The sequence below is a fragment of the Sorex araneus genome, chromosome 6 (assembly GCF_027595985.1).
Source record: "Sorex araneus isolate mSorAra2 chromosome 6, mSorAra2.pri, whole genome shotgun sequence".
NCBI classification, from domain to species: Eukaryota; Metazoa; Chordata; class Mammalia; order Eulipotyphla; family Soricidae; genus Sorex; species Sorex araneus.
Window position 1 is genome coordinate 157,452,418 of NC_073307.1, and position 18,163 is coordinate 157,470,580.

General features: G+C 41.1%; 1 protein-coding gene across 1 annotated transcript in view; it reads left to right on the plus strand.

Annotated features, from left to right (window-relative positions):
- LOC129406054 (olfactory receptor 1440-like) overlaps positions 1 to 15,752 on the plus strand; it is a 34,335-nt gene extending 18,583 nt beyond the window's left edge. Inside the window, exon 3 of the mRNA XM_055143801.1 lies at positions 15,531 to 15,752. Coding sequence (XP_054999776.1) covers positions 15,531 to 15,752 — 222 coding nt within the window. The remainder of the gene's footprint in view (positions 1 to 15,530) is intronic.
- Positions 15,753 to 18,163: the final 2,411 nt, after the last annotated feature.

An 18,163-nucleotide genomic window follows, 5' to 3' on the forward strand; every position in this document is an offset into this window, starting at 1 on the left:
GCCATTTATCACAAGCCTATGGCAAGCATTGTCCTCAATGGGGAAAAACTAAGAGCCTTCCCTCTGAGAACAGGGTTGACACAAGGATGCCCACTCTCTCCACCTCTGTTCAATATAGTACTGGAAGTACTTGCAATAGCGATTAGGCAAGAAAAAGATATTAAGGGCATTCAGGTCGGAAAGGAAGAAATCAAGCTCTCATTATTCGCAGATGATATGATACTATACCTAGAGAACCCTAAAACCTCTACCAAGAAACTCCTAGAAACAATAGACTCGTATAGTAAAGTTGCAGGCTATAGAATCAATACCCAAAAGTCCATGGTTTTCCTATATGCAAATAATGAGAGAGAAGAAAGCAACATGATAAAAGCAATCCCGTTCACAATTGTGCAGCAAAAAATTAAGTACCTCGGAATCAGCTTAACAAAGGAGGTAAAGGAATTGTATAATGAAAACTATAAAACACTACTTCAGGAAATAAAAGAGGACACGAGGAAATGAAAGACATCCCCTGCTCATGGATTGGAGAATTAATATTGTCAAAATGGCAATTCTCCCCAAAGCATTGTACAAATTCAATGTGATCCCTATAGGGATACTCTTGACATTCTTCAAAGAAATGGAGCAAGCGCTCCTGAAATTCATATGGAACAATAAGCCCCCACGAATAGCTAAAGCAGTCTTTGGGAAAAAGAAAATGGGAGGAATCAACATTCCCAACTTCCAACTCTACTACAAAGCGGTAGTCATTAAAACAGCATGGTACTGGAACAAAGGCAGAGCTGCAGACCAATGGAACAGGGTTGAATACTCTGACATACACCCCAAAATATTTGATCATCTAATCTTTGATAAGGGAGCAAGAAATGTGAAGTGGAGCAAGGAAAGCATGTTTAACAAATTGTGCTGGCAAAACTGGATGGCTACATGCAAAAAAAAAAGGGGGCTTAGATCTCCATCTATCACCATGTACAAAAATTGGATCAAAATGGATTAAACACCTCAACATCAGACCAGAATCCCTAAGGTACATTGAAGATAAGGTCGGCAAAACCCTCCACGACATTGAAGCCAAAGGTATCTTCAAAGCTGACACGCCATGGCCAAGCAAGTGAAAACAGAGATAAATGAATGGGACTATCTCAAACTAAGAAGCTTCTGCAACTCAAAAGAAACAGTGACCAAAATACAAAGACAGTCTACAAAATGGGAAAGGATATTTATGCAGTACCCATCGGATAAAGGGTTGATAACAAGGATATACAATTCACTGGTTGAACTCCACAAGAAGAAAACTGCCAACCCGATCAAAAAATGGGCTGATGAAATGAACAGAAAATTTCCAAAGAAGAAATCTGAATGGCTGAGAGGCACATGAGAAAATGTTCAACATCACTAGTCATCAGGGAGATACAGATCAAAACAACAATGAGATATCATCTCACATCACAGAGACTGACCCACATCCCAAAAAACAAAAGCAACCGGTTTTGGCATGGATGTGGGGAGAAAGGGACTCTCCTTCACTGCTGGTGGGAATGCCAACTGGTTCAGCCCTTTTGGAAAACAATATGGACGATTCTCAAAATTAGAAATTGAGCTCCGATGTGACCCAGCAATACCACTCCTGGGAATATATCCTGGAGAGGCAAAAAGGTATAGTATAGATGACATCTGCATTTCCATGTTCACTGCCGCTCTGTTTACAATAGCCACAATATGGAAAAAACCAGAGTGCCCGAAAACAGATGATTGGCTAAAGAAACTCTGGTATATTTACACAATGGAATACTATGTAGCTGTCAGAAAACATGAAGTCATGAAATTTGCATATAAGTGGATCAACATGGAAAGTATCATGCTGAGTGAAATGAGTCAGAAAGAAAGAGAGACAGATATAGAAAGATCGCACTCATATGTGGAATATAAAGTAGCTGAGAGGTACAAGCTTACAATGTTGCGATTCCTGGCAGACATTTCTCTGGACTTAGTTACTAAAATACTAAAATACAGGAATCCAAAACTATGCTGCTGCTAGTGCGGCCTCCTGACCTCATATCTCTTCATTTTCAGCAATGGAAAACAAATTACAAATGCTTTCTTTTCAGCAGATCGACTTTAGGGAGAAGAAACTCCAAATCAATAATAGTGAATATTTTTGTTGAAATATTGAATGTAGTCCCACGCGGCCGCCGGGACTTGGGACCCTTGCCGCCGCCACTTCCCGCGTCCCAGCGCCCCGGCTTTCCCGTCTGCCCAGCTCCCTCCAACCCGGCCTTTTCCCAGGTAATCAGGAGACTCCCAGCCACGCCTCCCGTTGCGCCCCTGGTTCCCACGCGGCCGCCGGGACTTGGGACCCTTGCCGCCGCCACTTCCCGCGTCCCACCACCCCGGCTTTCCTGGGACCATTGTCCCAGGAGCCCCTGCTAGGAAGAAACGGGGGCGTGGCCTGAAAGGAGCGTGGTCTAAAAAGGGGCGTGGCCTCCTGCCAGAGCAGCGGCCGCTAAGGCGGCCGCAGTTATTATTTCCTACCTTAGCACATTAAGTATGGTCTTCTTGCTTTGAAAATCGGTTTAATACATCTCATACACTTATGCGACCTAGCCTATTAGCTCTAAGTTTAGAAAAATTATCAGTGAATAAGAGAAGCTTAGCAAAGCTTTTGTAAAGACAACTTAGCCTTAAGTCTTCATTAAAGCCCCAACATCAAATACAAAGAAAAGGCTGAGTGTAAGGAAGACTTCTAGAATAGGAATAAAGCTGCCATCAGAAATAGCACAAACAGAGCCCCTCCTTCTCTCAGTAAGAGGTAGGAGGAATAAACACCTACAAAGTTCCAATCCTATACTTCCATAACAATATGAAGAAGCAGCGAAAATCCCCTCCAGGAAGAGAGGGAGAAGAAAAGATACTAGAAACCTCAAAAGAGGCTCCCAACATCTATGACCTCTCAGATAAACGATTCAGAGAGGAAATCTGGAGGAGACTCGACCTACTCCAAGCAAATATGGAACAGACATCCAATAAATTAAGGGAGGAGATGAATCAAGCGCTGGAACGGTCTACCAAGAAAATACAGGAAGAAATGAGAGCAGAAATGAGAGCAGAAATTTCAAACCTTCGAACGGAAGTCTCACAAATAAAGCAATCGGTAGATGAAATAAAAATCTCACTAGAAGCCCTCAACAGTAGAATGACTACAGCCGAAGACAGAATCAGTGATCTGGAAGATGAGCTGCAGAAAGCTTATAGACAACAACAAATCATGGCCAAAGACCTCAAAATGGCTATAGAGCGAATCAGAGCCCTGGGGGATGACTTCAAGAGGAACAACATAAGAATCATTGGAGTACCAGAACCGCAGGGAAGCAACCCCAATGAAAAAAACACAGTGAAAGATATCATTGCTAAGAAATTCCCAGAGCTGGAGAAGGCAGGCATCCAGATACAAGGAGTCCGAAGAGTACCAGCAAAAAGAGACCCGAATAAAAAGACCCCAAGGCATATCATAGTCAGAATGGCGGATACCATGGATAGAGACACAATTCTGCAAGCAGCAAGGTCAAAGAAGGAAATCACATACAAAGGAGCACCCCTCAGATTTACGGCCGATCTGTCAGAAGAAACCCTCCGAGCCCGAAGACAACGGTGGGACATAGTGAAAAAACTCAACGAAATGAATGCCTCACCAAGAATACTTTATCCGGCTAAACTCTCACTCAAACTCGAAGGAACCATACACTACTTCTCGGATAAACAACAGCTCAGGTCCTTCATAGACTCAAAACCAATCTTGAAAGAAGGTCTAAAGGAGCTACTGTAAGACAAGGGGGAGCCCCATAAGAATAACAAATCCCACAGAAAGATGACACAAAACCAAATCACAATAATCTCTCTCAATGTCAATGGCCTAAATGCACCTATCAAGAGACACAGAGTGGCTAAATGGATCCGGAAATTAAACCCAACATTCTGTTGCCTGCAAGAAACACACCTGAACAAACAGAGTAAACATAGACTCAAAGTCAAAGGATGGAAAACAATCCTCCAAGCAAACAACCCCCTTAAAAAAGCTGGAGTGCCATCCTGGTATCCGACAACATAGATTTTAGGATGAAAAAGATCAAAAGGGACAGCAAAGGTCATTTTCTGTTTATCAAGGGATATGTACAACAGGAAGAAATCACACTCTTAAACGTATATGCTCCTAACGAACGACCGGCTAAATATTTAAAACAACTCCTAACAGACTTCAAAGAGGACATCACTAACAGCACAATTGTAGTCGGAGACTTCAATACGGCCTTATCGCCTCTAGATAGATCCACAAGAACAAAACTCAACAAGGAAACACTGACTCTGAAAGAAGAAATAGAAGAGAGAGGCCTAATAGACCTATACAGGGCCTTACACCCCAAAAAGAAAGAATACACATTCTTTTCCAGTGCACACGGAACATTTTCTAAAATAGACCATGTACTGGGCCCCAGAACATACCTCAATAGAATCGGAAAAATAGAAATTGTATCAACCATTTTTTCAGACCACGATGCGCTGAAGATAGAAGCTAACCACTCACAAACACGGAAAATCAAATCAAACACCTGGAAACTAAACAATTCAATGTTGGCCAATGAGTGGGTCAGGAAGGAAATCAAGGAAGAAATCAAAAGATACTTAGAAACTAACGAGAATGAAGACACGAGCTACCAAAACCTATGGGACGCAGCTAAAGCCGTGTTAAGGGGAAAATTTATAGCTCTCCAAGCATTCCTCAGGAAGGAAGAAAGGACCCACATAGATAGCCTGACTTCACGACTCAAGACCTTAGAAAAGGACCAGAAAAAGGACTCCAAACCAGACCGAAGGAAAGAAATAATAAAAATTAGAGCAGAAATTAATGACATCGAAACCAAAAAAACAATCCAAAAGATCAATGAAACAAAGAGTTGGTTCTTTGAGAAAATAAATAAGATTGGTAAACCGCTAGCAAGACTCACAAAGAAAGAAAGAGAGAAAACTCTAATAAATCGAATCAGAAATGAAAAGGGGGACATCATAACAGAAACCAGTGAGATTCAAAAGATCATTAGAGACTACTTTGAAGGTCTTTACGCCACAAAAAAGGAGAACCTAAAAGAAATGGATGGATTCCTTGATTCCTACAATCTCCCAACACTGAAGAAAGAAGACCTGGAATACCTGAATAGACCCATCAATGTTAAGGAAATTGAAACGGTAATCAAAAACCTCCCCAAAAACAAAAGCCCAGGCCCAGATGGTTTCACTGGCGAATTCTTCCAAACATTTAAAGAAGACCTATTGCCTGTTTTCCTCAAACTTTTCCAGGAAATTGAAAAAACAGGAACTCTCCCAAACAGTTTCTATGAAGCACATATCTCCCTAATACCAAAAGCAAACAAAGACACCACTAAGAAAGAAAATTACAGACCAATTTCCCTGATGAACACCGATGCGAAGATCCTCAACAAAATACTAGCAAATAGGATCCAACAACTCATCAAAAAGATCATACATCACGACCAAGTGGGATTCATCCCAGGGATGCAAGGATGGTTTAACATTCGGAAATCAATCAACATAATCCAGCATATCAACAAAAGTAAAGACAAAAACCATATGATCATATCAATAGATGCAGAGAAAGCATTTGACAAGATCCAACATCCTTTCATGATGAAAACCCTCGCCAAATTGGGGTTTGGAGGAACTTTCCTCAAGATAGTCGAAGCCATCTATCACAAGCCTACGGCAAGCATAATCCTCAACGGGGAAAAACTAAGGGCCTTTCCTCTGAGATCGGGCACAAGACAAGGATGCCCACTCTCACCACTCCTCTTCAATATAGTACTGGAAGTACTTGCGATAGCTATTAGACAAGAAAAAGAGATTAAGGGCATCCAGATAGGAAGGGAAGAAATCAAACTCTCACTATTTGCAGACGACATGATACTATATCTAGAGAAGCCTAAAACCTCTACTAAGAAACTCTTAGAAACAATAGACTTATACAGTAAAGTTGCAGGCTACAAAATCAATACCCAAAAATCCATGGCCTTCATATATGCAAACAATGAGGCAGAGGAAAGGGACATGAAAAAAGCAATCCCATTCACAATCGTGCCCCAGAAAATCAAGTACCTCGGAATCAGCTTAACCAAGGAAGTAAAAGACCTTTACAAAGAAAACTACATAACGCTACTCCATGAAATCAAAGAGGACATGAGGAAATGGAAACATATACCCTGCTCGTGGATAGGGAGAATCAATGTTGTCAAAATGTCAATACTCCCTAAAGCATTATGCAGATTCAATGCGATCCCTATAAGTATACCCATGACACTCTTCAAAGAAATGGATCAAGCAATCCTAAAATTCATATGGAATAACAAACGTCCAAGGATAGCTAAAACAATTCTTGGGAAAAAGATGATGGGAGGCATCACCCTCCCCAACCTCAATCTTTACTACAAAGCAGTAACAATTAAAACAGCATGGTACTGGAACAAAGGCAGAGCCGTAGACCAATGGAACAGGGTGGAATATCCCTACACACAACCCCAAATGTATGATCATCTAATCTTTGATAAGGGAGCAAGAGATGTGAAGTGGAGCAAGGAAAGCCTCTTTAACAAATGGTGCTGGCACAACTGGACAACCACATGCAAAAAAATGGGTTTAGACCTTGACCTGACACCATGCACAAAAGTCAGATCAAAATGGATTAAAGACCTCAACATTAGACCACAAACCATAAGGTACATTGAAGACAAGGTCGGCGAAACCCTCCACGATATTGAAGATAAAGGTATCTTCAAAGGTGACACGGAACTAAGCAATCTAGTAAAAACAGAGATCAACAAATGGGACTACATTAAACTAAAAAGCTTCTGCACCGCAAGAGATACAGTGACCAGAATCCAAAGACTATCCACAGAATGGGAAAGGATATTTACACAATACCCATCAGATAAGGGGTTGATATCAATGGTATATAAAGCACTGGTTGAACTCTACAAGAAGAAAACATCCAACCCCATCAAAAAATGGGGCGAAACCTCACACCACAGAGACTAGCACACATCCAAAAGAACAAAAGCAACCGCTGTTGGAGAGGATGTGGGGAGAAAGGGACCCTTCTTCACTGCTGGTGGGAATGCCGACTGGTTCAGCCCTTCTGGAAAACAATTTGGAAGACTCTCAAAAAATTAGATATTGAATTCCCATTTGACCCAGCAATACCACTGCTGGGAATATATCCCAGAGAGGCAAAAAAGTACAATCGAAACAACATCTGCACATGTATGTTCATCGCAGCACTGTTTACAATAGCCAGAATCTGGAAAAAACCCGAATGCCCCAGAACGGATGACTGGTTGAGGAAACTTTGGTACATCTATACAATGGAATACTATGCAGCTGTTAGAAAAAAGGAGGTCAAGAATTTTGTAGTCAAGTGGATGGGCATGAAAAGTTTCATGCTGAGTGAAATGAGTCAGAAAGAGAGAGACAGACATAGAAAGATTGCACTCATCTATGGTATATAGAATAACAGAGTGGGAGACTAACACTCAAGAACTGTAGAAATAAGTACCAGGAGGTTGACTCCATGGCTTCGAGGCTGGCCTCACGTTCCGGGGAAAGGTCAACTCAGAGAAGCGATCACCAACTACATTGTAGTCGAAGGCCATGTGGGGGAAGGGAGTTGCGGGCTGAATGAGGGCTAGAGACTGAGCACAGCGGCCACTCAACACCTTTATTGCAAAGCACAACAGCTAATTAGAGAGAGAAAACAGAAGGGAATGCCTTGCCACAGTGGCAGGGTGGGGTGGGGGGGAGGTGGGATTGGGGAGGGTGGGAGGGACACTGGGTTTACGGGTGGTGGAGAATGGGCACTGGTGAAGGGATGGGTTCCAAACTTTGTATGAGGGAAGTATAAGCACAAAAGTGTATAAATCTGTAACTGTACCCTCACGGTGATTCTCTAATTAAAAATAAATAAATTTAAAAAAAAATGGGGCGAAGAAATGAACAGAAACTTTACCAAGGAAGAAATACGAATGGCCAAAAGGCACATGAAAAAGTGCTCTGCATCACTAATCATCAGAGAGATGCAGATCAAAACAACCATGAGATACCACCTCACACCACAGAGACTGGCACACATCCAAAAGAACAAAAGCAACCGCTGTTGGAGAGGATGTGGGGAGAAAGGGACCCTTCTACACTGCTGGTGGGAATGCCGGCTAGTTCAGCCCTTTTGGAAAACAGTATGGACGACTCTCAGAAAACTAGAGGTTGAGCTCCCATTTGACCCAGCAATACCACTGCTGGGAATATATCCCAGAGAGGCAAAAAAGTACAATAGAAACAACATCTGCACATGTATGTTCATCGCAGCACTGTTTACAATAGCCAGAATCTGGAAAAAACCCGAATGCCCCAAAACGGATGACTGGTTGAGGAAACTTTGGTACATCTATACAATGGAATACTATGCAGCTGTTAGAAAAAAGGAAGTCAAGAATTTTGTAGTTAAGTGGATGGGCATGAAAAGTTTCATGCTGAGTGAAATGAGTCAGAAAGAGAGAGACAGACATAGAAAGACTGCACTCATCTATGGTATATAGAATATCAGAGTGGGAGACTAATACCCAAGAACTGTAGAAATAAGTACCAGGAGGTTGACCCCATGGCTTCGCGGCTGGCCTCACGTTCCGGGGAAAGGGCAACTCAGAGAAGCGATCACCAACTACATTGTAGTCGAAGGCCATGTGGGGGAAGGGAGTTGTGGGCTGAATGAGGGCTAGAGACTGAGCACAGCGGCCACTCAACACCTTTATTGCAAACCACAACAGCTAATTAGAGAGAGAAAACAGAAGGGAATGCCCTGCCACAGTGGCAGGGTGGGGTGGGGGGGAGATGGGAGTGGGGAGGGTGGGAGGGACGCCGGGTTTACGGGTGGTGGAGAATGGGCACTGGTGAAGGGATGGGTTCCCGAACTTTGTATGAGGGAAGTATAAGCACAAAAGTGTATAAATCTGTAACTGTACCCTCACGGTGATTCTCTAATTGAAAATAAATAAATCATAAAAAAGAAAAAAAATAAATAAATAACTAAGATAAAAAAATAAAAATAAAAAATAAAAATAAAAATAAAAATAAAAAAAAATATTGAATGTAATCAAAGTAAAGTGAAAGCAAAGTGAAATTTAACAGGTACACATGCGGGGTGGGGGGCTGGAGAGGTGGGGGGGAGGGGGGAGGTATATCGTGATTCTTGGTGGTGGAATATGTGCACTGGTGAAGGTATGGGTGTTTGAGCATTGTATAACTGAGACTTAAACCTGAAAGCTTTGTAACTTTCCACATGGTGAATCAATAAAAGAATTTAAAAAGTTAAAAAATTAACAAAAGAGTATTTCATTATCCCACTTTAAGCAAAATCTAAATATAAACAAATTCAAAAGAATAGATTTGTGATTGCCAGAGGCAGAAGATGTAAATGAGATAGCAGGTAATTTGGCCAAAATTTCTAGGCTTCCATTTTCATGATCAATAAGTACTGAAAATAAAATATAGTAATGTGAGTATAGTTTATACTATATCCTATATTTGAAAGTTCCTAAAAGAAAAGCTCTCAGAATTCCCATCATAAGGAGTAAAATTTTAACTATGTGCTGCTATAGGTATTTTTGTGGTGATCATTTTGAATATACACATATATATCAAATTATTAAGTTATCCATCAACTGGATCACTGAATATAGTAAAACGACTAAAAAAATTAGTTTCAGTATTGTCTCATCCTGTGAAATTTAAGATTATTATAAGGGCTATGTGAAGAAGTTTATGCAAAGGTTTAGGATACAATCTATATAGGGGGCCCCAAAGGTGCACCATTTGTTGACAGATACATTAAGGATAGTTAACGAGCACATTAACATTCAATATGTGGATCAGAGGTTGGGGTGTTTTATATAACTACCGGAAGGCATCGTTAAAACCTCAAGTCTTGACAATTACCTGTTCTATTTTTGCCCATGCTTCCCCTACATCTAAAAGATCCTAAATGGTCTTATTCTATGAAAAGCTGGGACTTCTTTGCAGGCAACAAAATTATTCTATTCTTATCTGAGTGCAGTTTTGCATTCTAAGATCTAAACTATTTTACCAAGGGGCATATCCCATTATTGGGTTGCTTTTCATTATTATTAGGGGGATGAATTCCCACAAAACATGAAATCACATTTTGCAAAAACCCAGAGGGTCTGGAGGGTATTGATGCAGGAGAGGCAGAAGCAGTGGCCACGGTCTCTGTTGGTTCAGGAATCCCAGGCACTTCAATATATTCAAGAGACAAAATATTGAAAAATAAAGATGCTCAGACTCCGGTTTGGAAAGTAGAAAAGTATATTGTAAGTACAAGAGAAAAGAGAAGGATCTCCCCAGCAGGGAGTAACTAAGTATAGAACTTTGTTAACTATAGTCTTTTTGTGAGATTTATATAGTGAAACTGAGTCTTCGTGCAACTCCTGAATGATGGGTACAACCAACTCCACCAAAAAAAAAAAGTAAAAGATTTAATGATGCTTTTAGACAAAAAGTGTTGAGGTATATCTGTTAGACACTGCATAAAACCTACTCATTTGCATCTAAAATATAGGTGTTACTGTTACACCTGATTTCTAACCAAGAATCACTAGTATCACTTGTCATCCCATTGATCTTCAATTTCCTTGAGTGGGTGCCAGTAATGTCTCCGTTCGTCTCTGTTGGGTGCCTGTGTAGCCCAATGATATCTGCTCACTCTAGGAACAGGAGGAGCTTTAAACCCTTTATTCAGGGTTTTGACGAAGAAGTATGACCATCTTGTTGGTGGGCAGACAGCGGTCTTTTGACATCCCGAGGAGGCTAGTCATAACAGCTCTAGTCCAGTGGTCATCTCTAAATCACATTACCTGTCCATTTGATGCCTTGGCAAACCAGACAGCATCCTTGATTCTTATCTTCGGTGAAAGTCGGAACTAAGGATTCCTAGTCTCACTTGAGTGAAACGTGATACTCCAAGCATAGCTCTTTCAATTCCTCTTTGGGATACCCAATTAGCGGTCTCAACCTGTTTTCACAGGACTCAGGTCTCTGAGGCGTATGTTGGTGCAGTAAGAATGGTGGAGTCAAAAAGATGTGCCTGAAGCCAGAGGTTCTTCGTCCTCTTAACTTCTTCTCTGATACTCTTGAAGGGATTCCACGCTGCTCTCTTCCTCCTGTGCAATACTGGCGCAAGTCATTCCTCATGTTGAGTTCTCGACCCAGGTACACAGAGCTGCTGCATTCAGAGATGTTCGTTTTGTTGAGAGCAAATGGAACGTCAGAGACTAGTTTGTTTTTTATGAACATTGTTTGGCTGAGATTCAGCTGCAATCCAGCCTTTCCAGACTCGTGGTCAAAGTCAGCCAGCATTTGTACCACTTGCCTAATACTTGGTGTTATGAGAACGATGTCATCTGTGAAGCAGAAGTGGTGTAGTTTCCAACCGTCTATGTTCACTCCCATTGCTTCCCATTCCAGTCTTCGCATGACGTTCTCAAGCGTGGCACTGAAGAGTTTTGGTAAAATGGTATCACCCTGCCCAATCCCTCTCTTTATGTCAATGATCACTTCCTTGTAGAATGGTGAGATCCTGGTGGTGAATACAGCTCGAGGAGGATCTTGATGTAATGCGTTTGAATGCCCTGTTTGGCTAGGTCTTCAATGACTGCCTGAGTCTCAACAGAATCGAAGGACTTTTTTAAATCAATGAATGTTAGACAAGGCAGCATCTTGAACTCTCGTAAATTTCAATGAGCTTGGTCACTGTGTGGATATGGTCCATCGTGCTGAATTCTTTTAGGAACCCAGTTTGCTCGCATGGTTGCCCTTCATCTAGTGTTCTGCGTATTCTATTCAGGATGACTTAGTGAACAACTTGTAGCCGATTAACAACAGGCAGATTGGGCTACAGTTGCTGATGTCATGTATGTCTCCCTTCATGTACAACAGAACGGTCCTGCTGGTTTTCCACTGGGACACAACCTTGCATATGGACAGGTAGCATGTAAAGAGCCAAGCCAGCGTATTGACAAGTACTGGCAGCAGATTCTTCAGGTTTTTAGGTCTGACCTTGTCTGGACTGATTGATGAATGTGTCTTTACCAACGAAATGGCATGTCGGATTTCAGAAGGGAGGACGTTGGGGACGACATATCCATCCTGCGAAATTGGTAGATGGGTTGGTGGACATGGCTGTCAAAGAGATCCAAGTAGAAGTCGTGAATAATCCTCTCCATTGCTCCTCTGGAAGATATGATAGATCCATAGGATGTTGGAGGACAGTCATCTTGGTCTTGTAGTTGGCTAAGTATAGGTGAGCTTTGTGAATACTTTTCCCAGCTTCTGCCGCATCAGCCAACACTGCTGCTCTTCTCTCTTTGAGGTCTTACTTTATCACTTCTCTGCAGAGCTTTGAAAACATGGACGTTAACTTGTGATTGCGTGAGGCTCATGCCAATCCACGTTGATGAATGAGCTCGAGAGTTTCCGAAGACAGGCTTTCCCACTCTCAGCATTCCTCGCAGTCATGGAGCTGATTTCTAACCAAGGATATAATGGTTAATAGAACTTAAGGCATTTCTTATGCTTATGTGCATGAAATGGCAAAATCAAAATTCAAGCCAAACTTTGTTAGTGAAAAGTCACTTCTGCTGGAGGTATATTTTACTCTAAGTGCTTCTTATATTCATACTTTGTTTTGAGTTCGTCTGTAGAAACATAAAAACACAGAAAGATGTGCTAATACCCTCCCATGGGAATGACTTGGAAATCATTTTAAAAGGAGCATACATTATTCATCAGAAGTATATCCAGTTGATTTGTATTTTTAGGGTATTTGTTATAATTAGGTTGGAAAACTCAGCATGTGATTTTGTATATCGCATCAATGAGAAAAGATATCAACAAAGTTTGCCCTACTTCTTTTTAAAAAAATTATTTATATATTTATTCATTTTTTAATGAATCAACATTGGGTACAGTTACAGATTTACAATTTTTTGTGCTTATGTTTCAGACATACAATGGATCTAGTGCCCATTCCTCTACCAGTGCCCATTCACGACCAATGTTCTCAGTATCCCTCTCATACTTATTCCCCCCATTCTCCCCCCTCCGCATCTGTGACAGGCACATTTCCTTTTACTTTCTCTCTCCTTTAGGGTTTTGTACTCTGCAATGCAAATAATGATTGGCCATCATGCTTTGTCTATATTCTACTTTTTGCATGCATCTCTCATCCCAAGAGGGTCCTCCAAGCATCCTTTACTTGGTGGTCCCTTCTCTATCTAAGCTGTCTTTTCCCCCACCATGTGAGGCTAGCTTCCAAGCCGTGAACAAAAACCTCCTGGTACTTATATCTACTCTCCTTGGGTCATAGTCTCCCATTCTGTTACTTAATATTCCACAAATGAGTGCAATATTTCTATGTCTGTCCCTCTCTCTCAGACACATTTGACTCAACATGATACTTTCCATATTGATCCACTGTTATGCAAATGTCATGACTTCATCTTTTCTAACAATGGCCATAGTATTCCATCGTGTAGATGTGTCAAAGTTTCTTTAACCAGTCATCTGTTCTTGGACACTGTTTTTTCCACATTCTGGCTATTGTAAACAGTGCTGCAATGAACATATATGTGCAGATGTCATTTCTACTATACTTTTTTGCATCTCTAGGGTACATTCCCAGGAGTGGGATTACTGGGTCCAATGGAAGCTCAATTTCTAATTTTTTGCTGAACCAGTTGGCATTCCCACCAGCAATGAAGGAGAATCCCTTTCTCCCCACATCCACACCAACAGCGATTGCTTGTGTTTTTTTGATGTGGGCCAGTCACTCAGGTGTGAGATGATATCTCATTGTTGTTTTGATCTGCATCTCGCTGATGATTAATGACGAAGAGCATTTTTTCATGTGCCTTTTGATATTCGGATTTCTTCTTTGAGAAAGTTTCTGTTCATTTTACCTACCCATTTTCTGATGGGGTTGGATGTTTTCTTAAAGTGTTCAACCAGTGCCTTGTATATCCTTGATATCAACCCCTTATCAGATGGGTATTGGGTGAATATCTTTACACATTCTGAAGATCATCTTTGTATTCTGGTCACTGTTTCTTTTGAGGTACAGAAGCTTCTTAGTTTAAGATAGTCCCATTAACTTATCTCTGTTTTCACTTGCTTGGTCAGTGGTGTATCATCTTTGAAGATACCTTTAGCATCAATGCTATGGAAGATTTTGCCAACCATGTCTTCAATGTACCTTATGGACTCAAGTCTGATTTTGAGATCTTTAATCCATTTTGATCTCACTTTTGTGGATGGTGTCAGGTAGTGGTCTGATCCCATTTTTTTGCATGTAGCTGTCCAGTTTTACCAGCACCATTTGTTAAAGAGTCTTTATTTGCTCCACTTAATATTTCTTCCTCCCTTCTCAAAGATTAGATGATCAATAGCTAAGGCAGTCTGCCCTACTTCTAAGAACTGTGTCCAAATATAATTGTAAATGATCACTCTGGATAAGAACTGTGAGCTGGAAAATAGGTAAAGGATCAAACAAAACAACCTCTTAGTATCTCTATTGCAAACCATAATACCCAAAGAGAGAGAAAGTGAGACAGAGAGAGAGAGAGAGTGAGAGAGAGAGAGATAGAAGGAAAGTGACACTTTAGAGACAACCTGGGGTAGGGGATTGAAGAAACACTGGGGACATTGGTGGTGGGAAATATACAATGGTGGACGGATGGAGGGTGGACCATTGTATGACCAATACCTGACCAGGAAATCCTTCAAAACTGCATATCTCACAGTGATTCATTGAGAAAAAAAGAACTATGGCCGTTATCTACTCATTTGAAACTTTTCATGAATTTAAGTAGCACTCCTTTATAGAAGCAGATTTTATTCATTTATTTTTAAGTTATTTGAAATAGTACCATATTTATGTTTATAGTAATGTCATCCATGCAAATAGCAGAGTGTGACACACTCTAACGTAGGGGTAGTTGTGTTTATCCTGTGTTCGTGGTTTACTCCTGGCTCTGTGCTCAGGAATCATTCTTGGCAGTACTCAAGGCACATTATATGGTTCAGGGATTGAATGTGAGGAGGGTGTCTGCAAGTCTCGTGCTTAATTCCCTGTACTATCTCTCTGGCTCCTGAGCAGTTTTTTAATCTGAGAAGCACGTTAGACTCAAGGGTGAGTGTGAACACAATAATTCATATGTAAAGGTGTTATGCAGTTCTCTGGGTAGAGTTTACAAAAGGACTTAAGAAAAACCAATAGCATCCCAACTCTCCGTGCCCACCCACTCCACGCACAGCCCCGGGATCTGATCTCAATCCAGCATCGAGGAGGCAGGAATGCCACCCCCAGCAGCCACCAACTGTGTGCTGTCTACTTCCTCATTCAGGTACGCCTGCTCCCCTCACTGCGCATCCCAGTCCTCCCTGCCCACGGGCTCTACATGCGGACCCCAGGACCCAATCTCAACACGGTGGCCAGTGGCCAGAAGGGCGTGGTCTCTGTGGTAGTGGGCATTGTCTCTGCTGCAGGGGGCGTGGTCTCGGGGGGCGCCTCAGTTATTTTCCCCTGTTTTAGTATACTTGACAGATATCTTAATCCCATTACCTAACTTTGTGGAGATCTCCCCAGTTACCTCAAAAACAAAAGGCAAATAAGCCACTAGACAATTCCAATTGAACCAAAATATCAAAACCTCACAAAAAGAGAGATTAGTTCTAGTGAACTGGGAGGTCCCACCTCCATACAACCATGACAGCATGAAGAAACAGCGCAAATCCCCAGAGCAAGGAGAGGATGAAGAAAAGAGTCCAGAAGCCTCAGCAGAGGCTGTCTACAAATATGATCTCTCCGATAAAGAATTCAGAGAAGAAATTCTGAGAATGTGCATCAAACTTAAAAAAACGGTGGAGCAGTGAGCAAAGAAATTACAGGAAGAAATGAGAACAGAAATAGGAAAGCTACATTCAGAAATGTCACGAATAAATGACACTGTAGATGAAATACAAAACACAGTGGGAGCCCTCAACAGTAGAAAGGATACAGCTGAAGATAGAATTAGTGAGCTTGAAGATGAGCAGCAGAAAGCCCACAACTACAGCAAACATTTGGAAAAGACCTCAAAATAGCTCTAGGGTAAATCAGAGACCTAGGGGATGATGCCAAGAGGAATAACATAAGAACCATTGGAGCTCCAGAAGGACAGGGAAGCAACCCTAATGAGAAAGCCACAGTTAAAGAAATCATTGCTGTAAAGTTCCCAGAGCCAGATAATGAGATGTTCAGATCCAAATGGGAATGCCCTGTCACAGAGGCAGGTGGGGTTATGGGGCAAGGGTGGGAGGTGGGAGGGATGCTGGGACTATTGGTGGTAGAAAATGGGCACTGTAGAGGGAAGGGTACTAGATCATTGTATGACTGAAACGTAAGCATGAAAACCTGTAAAGTCTGAAACTTTTTCTCAAAGTGATTCACTAATAAAAAAAAGAAAAATCAATAGCACAGGTCAATAATCACTCTCCAATGGACTCTAACTTGTATGTCTGATTTGAATGGAAAAAATCTATACGTTCAAGGAAGTCAAAAGGGGTGCTTTCAATTTTTTCTTAGTAACATATTTTCAATTAGCAATATAAAAAATTTGAAAATATGTTACTAAGAAAAATTTTGGAAAAAGAATTTAAAAATTGGACTGGAGCCACAGCACAGAGCATAGTGTGATGCCTTGCATGAGACCAAACCAGGTTCGATTTCTCTGTCCCTCTTGGAGAGCCTGGCAAGCAACCGAGAGTATCCCACCCACACTGCAGAGCTTTTCAAGCTACCCATGGCATATGATATGCCAAAAACAGTAACAACAAGTCTCACAATGGAGATGTTACTGGTGCTCGCTTGAGCAAAAAGCACGAATAACTGGACGACAAAGTTAACAGTGCTATCGTTAATTTACTGTTTTGTGAAATACCAGTTTACCGTTATACATCTACATTTGTGTAGATGTCACCATAACCCAATTAAAGAAACAGAGTGGGGCACGGAGCAATTGTACAGCCCGTATGGTGTTAGCCTTGCATGTGGCCAAACTGGCTGCCCTCCCAGTGTACATTAGGTCCCCCAAGCCCCTCCAAGAGTGATCCCTGAGCACAGAGTCAGGAATAAACCCTGATAACCCTAGGGTATGCCACCTAAATCAGAGAGAGTGATTATTCCTAACACAAGAGAGAAAAGCAAAGATTGTAAGGGAACATCAAGTGCTCAAAGTCGTCAAAACTGATGAATTTGTCTAGAGAACTGAGCTCTCATGGCAGGAGGGGTACTTAGAACTCTGGGGAGGAAAGTGGACTCTCCGGGTATGATGTTTTCAGGAAAAGGCTAAGTAACAATTTTATAAATGAAAGTACCGAAATAAAATAATTTAGATTATTTCATTCTTAAATAAAATGTGAGGATTTTATTCATAATTTACTAAAATATAATTTTTAATTTTATTTTATGATCGTCTACATTCAGTTATTAACTTTTCAAATGATAAATCAATGTTGTAATTCTATATAGTAAAATCTTAAATCCAAAGAACTGTTTTAAATAAGATGGTGGAAAGCTACAATCCTCTACTGAAGAAACACACTTCACAGTTGAAGGTTAATACCAGATTTTTCCCAGAGGTTCTTTGATGATTATTAATATGTTTTGGTGATATAAATTTATTTCACCATTTAAAAGGTCTGCAGAGAAGCTAGACAGATAGGTCTGGGTCAAGCACTTGCCTTGCCTGTTGCTGATCTGCATTTGATTCCTGACACCCCAGATAATCCCCTAAATACCACCCAGGAGAGATCTCTGAATACAGAGCCTGGCATAAGCACTGAGCATTGCCAAAGGTGATCTCCAAACAAACAAAAATTTTAAAATGTTCTTTATAACAGACCAATATTTCTTCGAGGGTGAAAGGAATTTTGATATGATGAAGTCTCAAAAGATTAATGTCATGAAGGAATATATTGTTTAGACCAATTAATAGAC